Source organism: Erigeron canadensis, chromosome 5, assembly GCF_010389155.1.
Source record: "Erigeron canadensis isolate Cc75 chromosome 5, C_canadensis_v1, whole genome shotgun sequence".
Classification (NCBI taxonomy): Eukaryota; Viridiplantae; Streptophyta; class Magnoliopsida; order Asterales; family Asteraceae; genus Erigeron; species Erigeron canadensis.
This window is the reverse complement of record NC_057765.1, coordinates 39,623,211-39,637,232: the sequence shown is the minus strand read 5'-3', so window position 1 is coordinate 39,637,232 and position 14,022 is coordinate 39,623,211. Positions and strand designations below refer to the sequence as shown.

The window sequence follows — 14,022 nt, the reverse complement described above, 5'->3', positions numbered from 1 at the left end:
CATTGAGAATGGAGAAGCGAAAATAGTTTTCATTCTCTCCATTCTCTACAAATTGGGTGAGAATGTAAATTCTTTTTTTAAAAAAATATTATATATGTTAAGGTTTTAGGTAAAATAAAACAAGTATTAAAGTAAAATAAATAAAAATAATAAGTTTCTTTTCACTGAAAGTCACTGTGCACTATGAAAATCATCGTGCATGAATTACTTCGTGAATCTTTGTGCATCAATTTAACCATGATCTAAAGGTCAAGTTATTATCCTATTTGTTTTACTTTAATACTTGTTTTATAATACTTAACCTCGGTATATTAATAGTGATTGTTAATTAACTTTTGTATTTCTTTTATATTCATTCTATTTCTCATTACATTTTCATTCCTTATTATTTACTCATACCTATGACCCCGTGGTATCACCTCCTAACAATTAAGTATCATGTACAAATTAATTACATTGCTACCAACAAAGCAGGTTAAAAGTGCATGTTTGTATAAGTTAATCTTACACCAAGTAATACTAAACTACTCTATTGTCAAGTATTAAATCTTGGTTTTTACTCAAAAGACAAAAATCTTTACCAAATAGTCTAACCCCACGTTATTAATTTGATTTAATTAGCACAACGAATGGTGAGATATATAAAAGGGAACAATATATTCACAGCTTATAGGCGGAGACCCGACTCCAATTGGGTGTTCGTGCCAAAGATTTTCCCCACCAAAATTATCAAAGGGCCGTTCATTTAGATGACACTACATAGTACATACTAGTAACAATCGTTAATCGTATTATTGTGTTGGGTTTAGGTCTCAAGTTCAATATAATTGGTAGGTTTATATATTGCAAAGATCCCATTTAGGGGTGATTGAAATTGCCCATAGTGTGCACTATTGACCTCGGCCCTATATTACTTACTGAAGTACATATGGGGAGTAGAGAATACTAGCTGTATGTTGACCTGTCCCCGTGGTACTTGTGAGACGGTTAGTTAGATGAAGAAGCAACAAACTGATTTCAAGGATAAAGCTTCAAAGTTAATTTGGGTGGTTGGTTAACTTTGCTTCGTACGTATGCCGGCTTACGTATTTACAGGGGTGATATTTTTACCATAATTTTTAATTAATCTACCATAAACATGCTTTATCTGACGTGTACAATATGCTTTAATAATTGTATTGTGTGGTAAACGTATCAACTTTTGTGATACGAATATCAATTATCATCATAGATAGATTTCATTTTTGCGTAAACATTTACTTTTATTATACCAGAAAAGTGTAAATGTTGCAAGATATACATTGCTCTATATCATTATATTAAAAAAAAATACCAGTTTCATACCTAGTTACTTGCATCTTTTTTTTAACGACTAACATCCTAAGTTTTACGTTTTCCCATCCGAACCATACTTACACTGACGTAATTTTCCACTCGGACTTGACCATCGAGTAAGTTACACAGATGGTACGTGTAGGTATAGTCTGGGTGGGAAAGTGTATAATTTCGGTATGAAACCAATCATCTCGAATAAAACACGCGTACCTTCCGTATACTTTATCCTAGATATTATTAAATAAACGATAAACAAAACTACACAGTTTTGGTTCGTTTTTCATTTTTATAGATCAATTTGTCATGTTACACCAAAATAAAACCAAATAAAAAAAAAAAGTTTTTCAAAAACCAAAACCAAAACAATTGATTTTTCACTTTTTGTTTAGATTTTATTTCATTTCTGCTTTGATTTTTCTCACCATCTACTTAATTTACAATACAGGGCTCTTATAGTTAAAGATGAATTTAACCTCAGCTCCTCTTTCTCTAGCTTTTTTCTATGTATGTGTCAATGTGTCATTGTTGTAAGTTGTGACAGAGATTTAACTAAAGCAAATAAGACTTGTTGATTGCTTGTAGAAGGCTATGGAAGGCAAGGAATAAAAATTTCTTTAATGGGATTTCGGTTTTGGCACAACAGATTGTACAAAATGTTCAAGCTTTGGGTTTCTTATGGTTAACAAATCAAGCTTCAAAGTTTAATCAGGAGTGGAATGACTGGAGATGCTTTAGGGTCGTGTAAATTCATAGTTTTTTTTTTTTTTATTTTTTACTTATTTTTTTATTTTTATTTTACAAAGACCTCATTTGTAATTCTTGTTGTTGTTGAATGAAATTTGTCTTTTCAAAAAAAAAAAAAAAGCAAATAAGACTTGAGATAACGGCAGTTGTAGTTGCAGAAGTAAAGGAAAACGTACCGATATATATTCGCTCAAAACATACACACAAAGCGAAATGTAATCTTCCTCTACTGAATATTCAATAAGTAAGGACGTTAATATATCGTTCGTTCGTTTGGACAAAAGGAGACCATCTCAAGAAGTGACACATACTACTTCAATTCACCTGGGCTAAAATGATAAATCTTTCTGACTCAACTTCATAAAAATCTTTCTAATTATGTGCCAGAATTAAATGATAAGATTAAAAAAAAAAAACGGATTACATTTGTCATTTTTTAACTTATATAATAATATAATAATATTTGAGTCATTAAATAGAAAATAAAACTAACAAAAGTCTTACAGTACATATGAAGGTTACAATCGAAGATATCTAATTACATTTGGGATTAATGTGTCTGTGATATGTAATAATTTAGAAAATTAATCTATATTTATAGCTAGCGAACCAAATAAAATACTAGTATGTTGGAGTGCCTAACGAAATGATATGAAGAAAAAAAATAAGGAAATTAACTGGTTATTTGCTTACTTGAAGAGATACTTAATTTTGATACGTTGTAAAATTTATTAGCAATAATTGTTACTAAAGTTTTTATTTTAATGAGAGAATAACTTCATTTCTAAAAAGATGTTGAATGTGCCAAAAGCACATTAATGTTAGTCGACTACATACGTACCATATGTCATAATTGATCGAATTCGTTCTGTCGCCATTGTGAAATAAAGTTGAATATAACTATATATAAAAAACATAAATCTATAATATTATTTAGGAGACAAGAAGCATTTGAAACTTTGTTCAACAGTAGAGAATCAATCATATTAATTATATGATATTTTGCAAATTATTTACTTTTTACAAAGTATAAAAGTTGGTCATCAAATTCCCCAACACCATAAATGGCCAAATTTAAGAAAGATTACTTATAGTAATACTAGATTCTACTTTAACTTTCTAATAGGAAAATTTATACGATTTGTACGAGTAACTAAACATTAGCAACAAATTTAAATAAACATGGCCTAACTTTCAAAAGTTTAATTAGTTTATATATAACCTAAGTTATCATACACCGACGGATTAATTATTTAAATCACATGTGAAAAGTTGTTGATGAATTATTGAAGATTACTAAGCTCTTCAAGGGTAGATTAGAGCAAGGAATCTATGCAGCAACCGTATAAAAGGTCCACACAATTACAAGTAACTTTTTAACAATAGTTTCCATATTAAGCTTTCATGTTCTAAAACATACATGATTGCCACAAATTAACTGCAGCTAACATCTTTACAATTAAGTGCAGGGAAGAAGTAATATGACATATGTCATACCTCCATAGTATTTGAACTTTTATGTGGAATAAAGTCTAACCGGGATAATCTTTTAGAATAAAAAACAATCCTAGTTATTTGAAACTTTATTTTCTATATGTATATGTATATACTAATATAAATATGTATTATGGAATATAATGATAAGACATGTTGTTCTTTTTTCATTTATCAAAGAGAAAAAAAAAACTCATGTGCCTTTTCTATGGATGGATCTTTTCAGTTTAAAAAACTCATGTGCCATTTTCTTTGTATTTTGTGGGAAAAGCACAAATTCTTCACAACAAATTATTATACGTTTTCATTTAATTTATTATTTATGCTTATGCTTTTCCTTTCTAATTTGAGATAAATGGAGTAAACAATAATTAGCTCAATGATTCTTGATAAGTATGTCTGATGACTTAATCTATAAATCTCCACATTGTGTTATGAACAACGTATGGCATAAATTTTAGATGGAAGAATTAGCTTTTAAATACCCCTTTCTTTATGTAATGCTCTAGGCACTTAGTTTCGTGTGTCTTTTCATTCACTAACTAGCATGGTACTCTCGTAATGCGACAGTAGTTGCAGCGACGGTGTGATGGTGGGGGCGGTTGAAAGATAAATGATTAATAATGTAAATTATTTGTTTTACGAAATATGGAATTCTAAAGGTTGAATTTTAGGTTGATGATTTTTTTTTCTTTTCATTAAGCTATTAAATATTCGACTTAGATATACAATTTTTTCCTTTTATGTCATGACTTACATGGATGATGTTTGTATATATATATATGTAACCACTCATAAACCCTTCGTCCCATTTTAAGTATCATAGTTTGACTTTCAAAATTTTTTTCTTAAAATTTGACCATAATTATCTTTTGTTATGTTTTACGACACTTGATATAAAATATATGAATGAATTGAGTTTTTGATGTATTTTTCAGTGATATAAGTTTCATTAACTATTGTAAAGTTCATATAAAGATACTTACGGTTAAAGTTAAATGAAAAAGACTTTGAAATTCAAATTAGGACATTTGAAATGGGAAGTCATTAACAGATTTCTAGATTACATACGAGTATTATATTAGAAATAACATGCTGCAAAACCCAATCCAAATCGTGAACATTTTTCGGACTAAAAATCCAAGCCCAACAATGATGGCTAAAATAAAGCCCATAACACTCGCTGAGTTCAAATTATTTTTCCTTCCTGAAATTTGATAGACCACTTACTCAAACACTTAAAAAAAATGGAAAATGGCTAATTCTTTAGATCAATTAGCCCAAAATCTTTCAGATCATAAGATGATGAGAAATGATAAAATCAAGAGATAAAATTTGAATAGAGAATTAATGAAATCCATATGACCACATGTCAATCTTATGATTGTTGAAAGTTTTTTAAGCTAACTTTTGAGAGGATATATTATTTCCCGATAAATAAATACAAAATAAAGTATGTTGAAACAACAACCAAACTAGTAAAAGAAATATTAATAATCAAATGAAATTATAATAAAGAGATTAAATATCTGTATTTGTATATAGCATTTGGCCACCGTCATCCATTTTCGTACGTACTAATTGAAGTTAATGAATTTTACCTTTAAATTTACACAAAAAAAAAAAAAAATAAATTACCGAGAGAAAATTTATAATTTTATAAACCATACATCACAATGTTATTTATATTTTATACGGATACAATTCTAGTAGTCGTATAAAAAAAGATCCAAGTCAAGTTACTAACACATAAGTTATTTGTGCTTAGAAAAGTCAAACGTTGGAATTAAGAGGGTTTAGGATTAAGGTTTTAAGGCTCAAATTGACAATGTTCACCAAATATCCTTTCTAGCAAATACTATGAAATAACTGAAGTCTCGAACCAGACTGATATGAACTGAACTTGAGTTTTAACTTTGATAGATGATACAAATTTCATCCGTGATAGTTGGTACAGTACTTTCTAAAAGTAGAAGAACCTATAGGAGGATGGCAGGAGCACCCTACAGTAACTCCACACCTAAAAGCTTGTGAGTGGGTAGCCCAATAGTATAGCCCAATAAAGGTTATATACGCAGTAGCCCAATAGTGCAGCCTAATTCAGTGAGATAACAGCAGTGCCAGTCACACTCATCTATTGTGAAAGAGAAACAAACCACGTCACCACACTGTACAAGTTTTACAGCCAGACACATATTGTGAGTATATTTATCAACTTATGCGGTAAATTTATCGATTACTATTATGAAAGCGCACTTGTACAAGAGATAATGCTATACAAACAAAGTAAAAGAAAAAAAAAAAGACTATTTTATTGAAGTAACAGGGCAGATGAAATGTGCCAAGTACATTAGATAATTATAATCTAAATCACATCCAAACAACATTAATCAAGAAAAATTGAAAGTTTCTGGAGAAAAATAACCATAAAATGTAAACTTGTTACTGTAACATATATGCACGCGGTACCAAAAATTTTCACTCCTTTCGACTGGTGAAAGTATTTGTGTACCCCGTGTAGTTGTCAAATTTGCGACATATGGTTAAATTTCTCGCATATCTTGTGTATGAAATGTAGCAAGTTACCAAGCTAGATGCCTAAATCGATCAGGACCTCTTATGTTGCGCCCAGTATTCGTTTACAAGCTGTGCGAATAAGGAAGCTTGATCATTCATCAATGTTGTTGGCTTGTCATATTCCATCACTTTTCCTGTATAGCATACGTGAAATATAATTTCATTACACAAAAATTTGCGAACACACATTTTATTTTAAGAAACCAAAGGAAACATGGCTTATTTACATTTGTCAGTCTTTTAAAGAGTAATAGTTTTTTTTTGGGATTAGTTTCCTCGAATGTAAGAAACTTTAAACGAATGTCTATAGTAGGAAATAACTAAAGTTATGTGTATTGTATGTAAACAACTTTGAAATAATGTTTATTGTATGTAAGAATTTCGTTTCAACCAATTAAAATCTGACAAGTGGCACCTATATATGGTTGCCACGTATGTTTTCTTACATACAATAAACATTTTTTCAAGTTGCTTACATACAATACACATAACTTTAGTTTTTTCCTACTATAGACATTCGGTCAAAGATAGTTACATTCCAGGAAACTAATTTTTTTTTTTTTTTTTTTTTTTCTGGTACTTTGATGAAATTGATAGCCATTTTGCACTAAAGACCAACTATGAAGAATCAAACTGTCAATCCCTCAATTGATAATGGGTACTGGTTATGGGTGGCAACACGTAAATAAATGAGTATGGGTTAGGTCTAACCGGGTTTGGGTCGTCATAACAGGGCCGACATAACTAACACGTTTAAGAAGCTTGTTTACAACCTGTCAACCCTTTTAAACCAAAAAAAAAGATTCCTTGGTAGAAGCAGTTTTATGGTTATTCTTATCATCTCCCTTAACGTTTATTGTCTATCTTTGAAGTATTTTAAGATTGTTTATACGTATGCCTCGATATTTATTGTGTTCACTCAGTAGATTGAGACTGCAACTTATAAAGATTATCTAATCCCCTTCCTACTACCAGTTAATGTAAAAGAATTTGGACTCACCATCCTTCATAACAAGTACCATTGTGCAGTCTATAACAGTTGGTATTCTGTGGGCAACTGTTATAACTGTACACTCTTTAAACTCTTCTCGGATCGTTTTCTGAATAATGGTGTCTGTTGCATTGTCGATGGATGCAGTGGCTTCATCAAGTACCAGTATCTTTCTTCTCTTCAAAAGGGCCCGTCCTAAACAAAATAGTTGCCGTTGTCCCAAACTCCAATTCGAGCCATCTTGCACAACTGTTGTGTAGCTTGCTTATTATATAGGTTTTTAAAAATCTTTATCTAACGATCCAACACCATAAGTCAATAAGTTTGAGCTTCTTACCTAACGAGTCTAACCCCTCCTTTTTATCTTGAATCACCTCTTGGAGTTGGCATTTTTCAAGTACCTGCAAAACATGATAAGTTTGCCTTTTTTGATTGAATCGTTTTATTAGCATAAGTCTAAATTCGGAAAATATACCTTCCATATTTCATGGTCACTATGCTCGGATAGTGGGTCAAGATTATATCGTATGGAACCACTGAATAATGTTGGTTCTTGTGGGATGATTCCAAAACTAGATCTAAGGTCATGAAGTCCAATACAAGTGATATCTAAGTCATCTATAAGTATCCTTCCGTCTGCAGGTTCAACTAAACGAAACAAAGCACTAATCAAAGTTGTTTTTCCACTACCAGTTCTGCCAACTATTCCAATCTTGTGCCCTCCTTCAAATACGCAACTGATTCCTTGAAGTACCAACGGGGAATTTGTCTGATATCTTATCTGCAAAATATTTATAAAGAAAACAAATGACCAATAAACTTTGGAAAGCTTGAAAATGGATAAATAGTTGACGATCTTACTTACTTTAAGGTTTTCAATGACAACTCTACCAGTACTTGGCCAGTTTCTTGATGGTCGATTGGCTTCTATTATTTCTGGGGCCTCACTGGGAATATGCATGTATTGCTCTAGTCTTTCAACAGAAACTATTAGATTTGATAACTGACATTGGTATTGCACGGAAATTACAAGAAAAATATTCAACGAGAGACCATAAGAAAGAGCCATTCCAATGAGTCCTGTTATTCCAGTTTGATAGTTAGAGAAACATTTAGTTTTTTGTATTGTTCAGGGTTTGTAGTTTAGCGTCTCAAACCTGAGTCAGAAGCGTCAAAGGGTAGCAAAGTTATGGCTAAGGCAGAGCTAGAAACGACAATTGCACATAGTATTTCTAGACGTTGGATCAACCATTCGTTTGATGAAAAACTGTGAAAGAATGGACTTGCATTGCCATCAATAAGGTGCAAATGCTCTGAAAAGAAACGGTCTTCTTCTCCAAAAGCTCTGATGGTAACAGCTCCAGCAATTGACTGTGCTAAATGGCTCGCAACAAAGGATTTGCTCGTTCCATCTAATCGCATCAACTCCTTTGCAGAAGCATAGTAGAATTTCTGTGTGATAAATAGAGAGTTGAAAACCATATATTATCATAAGGAACTAATAGCACAATTGACCAATTCATATATGGAACAGAATTTTACCTGTAAAAGAATTGTTACATATACTGTTGGAATGATCACAAACAAAATAGGCCAAGTTAGGAAAGCCAAGATACCAAAACTAAAGTATGTATTCATTGTCGTGCCTATGCCGACTGTAAACTTCATTGCCAGTTCAAGGTCCACTACGCTCAGATCAGATGACACCTACAAGAAAGTGATTCATAAGCTTCGTGTAGTTCATCCAAGTATGATGATAGTTTACAACTTTACATTAGTAGAACTACCCGGCTGATTATCCTTCCCACGGGCGTTGAGTCATAGAATGACATTGGTGCTCGGAAGAGAGACCTAATTAACTTGGAAAAAACTGCTATAGATGTACTAACTCCCAGTTTAACTACAAAATGAGATCTTCCGTATAAAAAGAACATCATCACAAAAGCGATGAGCATGTATACGAGCAACACATCCAATTCCTTGACACTAGAACCCTGCACTTCTTTAGCCAACCACAGATTCTGCAAAAACTGTCCAATTATGTACGAGAAATGTGACAAAACTGACATAGAGAAGTAGAAGTAGCCGTAGCTCTGGCTTAGATACTGTTTATACGGTTTTAGACCGGTGTCCCCTTCTTCTCGTTCTTCTTGCTTTATGAGTTGTTCTCCCAGAGAAGATTCTATCTCTTTTTTCATGTAAACTTTTTTGATTTCTTGATTTGCAGATTTAGATATATGTTGAGGTGCATTGCCTGCTTGATTATCTGAACCAGAATTATCGCTAAGTTGAATGACAAGGTTCTGAAATTCTTTACATGAATCAAGCAACTGAGCATAAGTTCCTGTTTGCACGATCTTCCCATCTGCCATTAACTGTCAAAGGAACCACAAGCATTTAAGAGCCATCACATGTTGAAAAATCAGAAAATGGAGTAGTATCTGCATAGCTAATGATCTCACCAAGATGTCATCAAAAGCAGGCAAGAAATCGACTTGGTGGGTTACAAGTAACACCGTCTTGCTTGACAGTGCTTCCATAATATATTCCTACAGATAAAAATTGTCAATGGATTTTATATACTTTGTTACAGGAAAAAAATTTAGACTAAAGAACTCTGATTACTTTGAATAAACTGGCTGCAGTATGTGCATCAACGGCACTGAATGGATCATCCAATAGGTATATATCTGCATCTTGGTATAACGCCCGTGCAAGCTGAACTCTTTGCTTTTGTCCACCACTTAGATTCACACCTCTTTCTCCTATTATCGTTTTATCCCCAAATGGAAACATCTCGATATCTTTCACAAGTGAACATTTTTTAACCACTTCATCATACTTAGCATCATCCATTAACGATCCGAATAGAATATTCTCTCTAACAGTCCCTGTTTGGATCCATGCTGTCTGTGAAACGTACGCCACCTTTCCATAAACTTGAACCTGAAATTTGAAAATTCAGTTACAAATTTTTAATATATATGAGTTGTTTTGCAGACTTGATATGCTGCAGAGACTTACTGTGCCTTTTATGTTTGGAACCTCTCCTAGAATAGCTGATATAAGAGTTGATTTACCCGACCCAACCTCTCCGCATATAGCCACCTTTTCACCAGATTTTATATCAAGCTTTACTTGAGTCAGAGTTGGTTTTGAAGAGTCATCATTCCATGAAATCATTTCACAATTAATTATTACTGATCCATGCTCCACATTTACATGATTCTTTGGTTCTCTCTGCAACTCGGGTGCTTCTAGAAACTTGAGAATACGAGTTAAAGCAACCCGAGCTTCAATAAATACAGCTGCAACCTCAGCAATGAGCCTTATCGGCTCCTGAATAATCCGTATTGTTGCTAAAAACGTGAATACATTACTAGCATCAAGCGGGATCCCTATCACATAACATGTGTAGAAAGTCACAACTGCTACAATGGCAGGTGAAGACCAAAAAAGAATCAAATACAGGCCTCTTTGTGAGATAACTGCTGATAGCCAATTTGACTCTTCGTTCCTCAACTTCTCGGCTGCCTTTTGGAAATGTGTCTCCCAAGCGTACAACTTCAAAACCTTCATGTTTGATATGGACTCTGTTATAGCCTTCAACCTCCTGTCTTGTGCCGCCATGAGCTTTGTTAGGTTGCTATGTTGCAACTTACCCAATGGAATATTTCCTAAAACCGTTAGGATTACAACTAACAAAGCTGCAAATGTTGCCACTCCAATTGAGAAATAGATTATAAGTATCCCAAGACATATCTGCAGACCTATTGTCCATATCTGATGAAACCAAAATGGGAATTCGCCTATTCTGGTTGCATCCACAGTGGCGTAATTCATTATTTCGCCCGCAGAGTAACGCAATCTGGCATCATTTGATAACCGTAGTTGCTTCTGATAAATGGCTGCACATAACATAGATTTCACTTGAAGCCCAATCAATCTATTTCTAAAGTTTAGCTGTCTCTCAGATATCGATTCCAGGCATTTGGCTAGAAATAGTGCTAATGTAAGAAAATAACCTTCATGCTCAAAACTTTCTTTCCCTTGGCAAAGCTGAATAAAAGCCCGGAGAATTAAAGGTCCCGAAGCCAAAGAGAGTACTTTTACAAGGGCAAACAACCCCGTGATCACGAGCTCCTTAGATTTCCAAAGAAACAATGTTGACAACATGGACGGTTGATCACCACCAGCACCCGAAATAGTCTTTTTCTTTCGTTTCTCTGATGTCTCCATAAATCTTGAATAACACACTTCCGCTCTGTCTTCCTTTCGTAACTTGGGGATATCGGTAGCATCAAGTACTTTGTGTTTTCCTTTCATGAGCACCGGATTGAGCCACCAGAATGTGAATTTACTTAAAGCTCCTGCTTTACTTAATGGAGTAACATTTTCGTCCGTTTCAGATGGCTCGTTAGCTTGAAGAGGCGTATAAAGCGTATCGTTAGTATGTTTTGGCTCCGTGAAAACACATAAAAGGAACAAAACAGCACCCGGAAAAGTCAACATGTGTAGCACACCTTTAAGACTCGTCTCTTTGTTTACACTAGCTTCCCATATCGACGAAAAACAGAGAAATATTGTAAACAACATGATCAAAACCGACGATATCTTGGGTAAAATCCAACGCCATTCAAGACTCAGAGTCAACAACCACACGACACCTTGGAGTACTAAAACGAGCCACCCGTCTAGCGGTACCAAACTCTTTTCATCAATCAAGCTTCTTACAATAGTCCATATACCAAAACTTATATACACCAAGCCTAAAAAACCATTGAAAACCGTCGAGAAAACTGTCAGCCAATGTCGTTGGCTGACTGGTTTTCTCGACGACAAGTTATTTAAAAGGATAAACAAACACATAAACAAGAACAATATGTCAATACAAATGACTAAAACATGATTTAAACACGAAAACGGATAAAAAACCAACGACATATCAGACACACAACTCTTTCGGATGACGTTAGAACAATCTTGATTCCCACACAAAACGTTCACAAAACCGTCTAGCATGATTATGAAAGTACGTTGTTCTTGCTTCAGGTCGATCATTTATTCTTGATAATAAAACTTAATAATAGAAATAAAGAAAAAAAAAAAAGTTACGAGTCTTTTTGAGCGTGTAACTGAAAAGCTTTTCAGTGGCATTAAGTGGACAGAGCTATCTTAGAAACAATAAGCAGACAACGTACCCGTGAAAGCGTCATCATCTGAGTAAAAAAAGTGTATGCCACTCAAAAATACACTAATAATAATAAGTGAAACAGCCCAAAGATTCTATGTCGATATTGTAACTCCAATTAGGGTGTTGCTAGGAATCTTAATTTCTATGTAAATAAACTCATCCCATAATAATTTCGCATCATGTTATAAACTATGTGTATAAACCATTAACCAATTTCATACTTGGCCTATAAGTAACTCACACCCAAAAGCTAGCTCAAAGAAAGAGGAGATACATAGACTTATAAACCATCAACCAATTTCATACTTGGCTTATCTAATATCATAACATCAGTATTAACACGCCTATATATACGTGGTGTACGTATATATGAGATTTGATATGAAAAATGAGATGTGTGAATACACGATACCTAATTTGATAGAAAATCTTTTTTTGTAGGTATATGAAATAACTTACAACTGCTATATTTGTATTTTTACAACTTATCGATCTATTTCTGGTTATAATGTACATAATGATCGAGTTTTTGGATACGGCCGGCTTTTCTAAATTCCTTACTTCTCACTCTTTCACGAATAATAGGATTACTCAATTACGTACCCTCTCTCCCTATAAAATAATTCTACGAAAAATGAGAGAGTTATATACGAGTAGTAATTATTATAACAGAGAGTTTTACGCATAAAAAAACTTAAAGGATGTTAAATGTACCCTCTAACATTTTTACTTAGTTATAATATAGATAAATATCCTGATTACCTTTTACAAAAAATTTAACCTTCTAACAATCACAATCTGGTTTTTTCAGACGTGTAATGTTCTCACAAGAAATTCATAATTAACATTTTGAAGTTAATCATGATAAGACCTCGAAACCAGCCACGAAAAGGATATATCTCTAAATAATAATAATAATGAGTAATAATATACTCGTAAACCTAACCAAATAGCATTATAGTGGAATTTAAGATTTAAATAACTTTATTCTTAAACCTCAGACTTCATTTAAATCCTAGCAAAGATTTTTTTGAAAAAGAACCTCTGATTACGAGCATATATCAACTTTTATCTCAAAAGACACTTCAACTACTCAACCCAACCCATGAAAAAAAAAAAGTCTAACTCAATCTTTTTTTTTTTTAATATTCAGTCAGGATATGAAATTAATTAGGAAAACCTTACTATGTAATGGTGAAGCTCGTACGTACTTTAGACAACAATATATTGACCATAAACCGTTACAAAGTATTCGAGAGAAAAAATCTTAAGACTTGCTATCCTAGATGATCAAACTCAATACTTTAGATTAAACTGAAAAGGTCTCTGGATCCACGACTCAATCTACTTACCAGTTTAACTTATCCTACATGTTCAATAATTGTATATAATTTATTATATTAATCGTAAATAACCATCCATGTAATCTTATGAACGAATCTTTCCCAACTGCCTCTTTGTCGTTCAGTTCATTTTCATAAATGTGTGCATTGTACAGTTTTAACCATCTGAATTAAGGCTATTATAAAAATTTCTCTTTTACTTCAGTTTTCATAAATGTGTAGGGTTTTATCGTTAGGACATTTCTTTGAAATCATATGATGAAATTAGGGGGGGGGAAAGTGGTAACATTTATCATATGTAGTGTAATGTAATAAGGTTTTCGAGCAAATATATCATTTCCGAC

General features: G+C 33.0%; 1 protein-coding gene across 1 annotated transcript; it reads right to left on the bottom strand.

The window, feature by feature from the left end:
* Positions 1-5,860: 5,860 nt before the first annotated feature.
* Positions 5,861-12,163, bottom strand: LOC122601788 (ABC transporter C family member 10-like). The gene is made up of 11 exons (XM_043774526.1): positions 10,166-12,163; positions 9,767-10,087; positions 9,604-9,690; positions 8,929-9,516; positions 8,684-8,848; positions 8,299-8,593; positions 8,007-8,221; positions 7,617-7,922; positions 7,479-7,542; positions 7,151-7,390; positions 5,861-6,284 (listed from the first exon to the last, which is right to left on the bottom strand). The coding sequence occupies exons 1-11, from the start codon at positions 12,161-12,163 to the stop codon at positions 6,181-6,183; spliced, it is 4,383 nt and encodes a 1,460-aa protein (XP_043630461.1). The 3' UTR covers positions 5,861-6,180.
* Between the last annotated feature and the right edge of the window lie 1,859 nt (positions 12,164-14,022).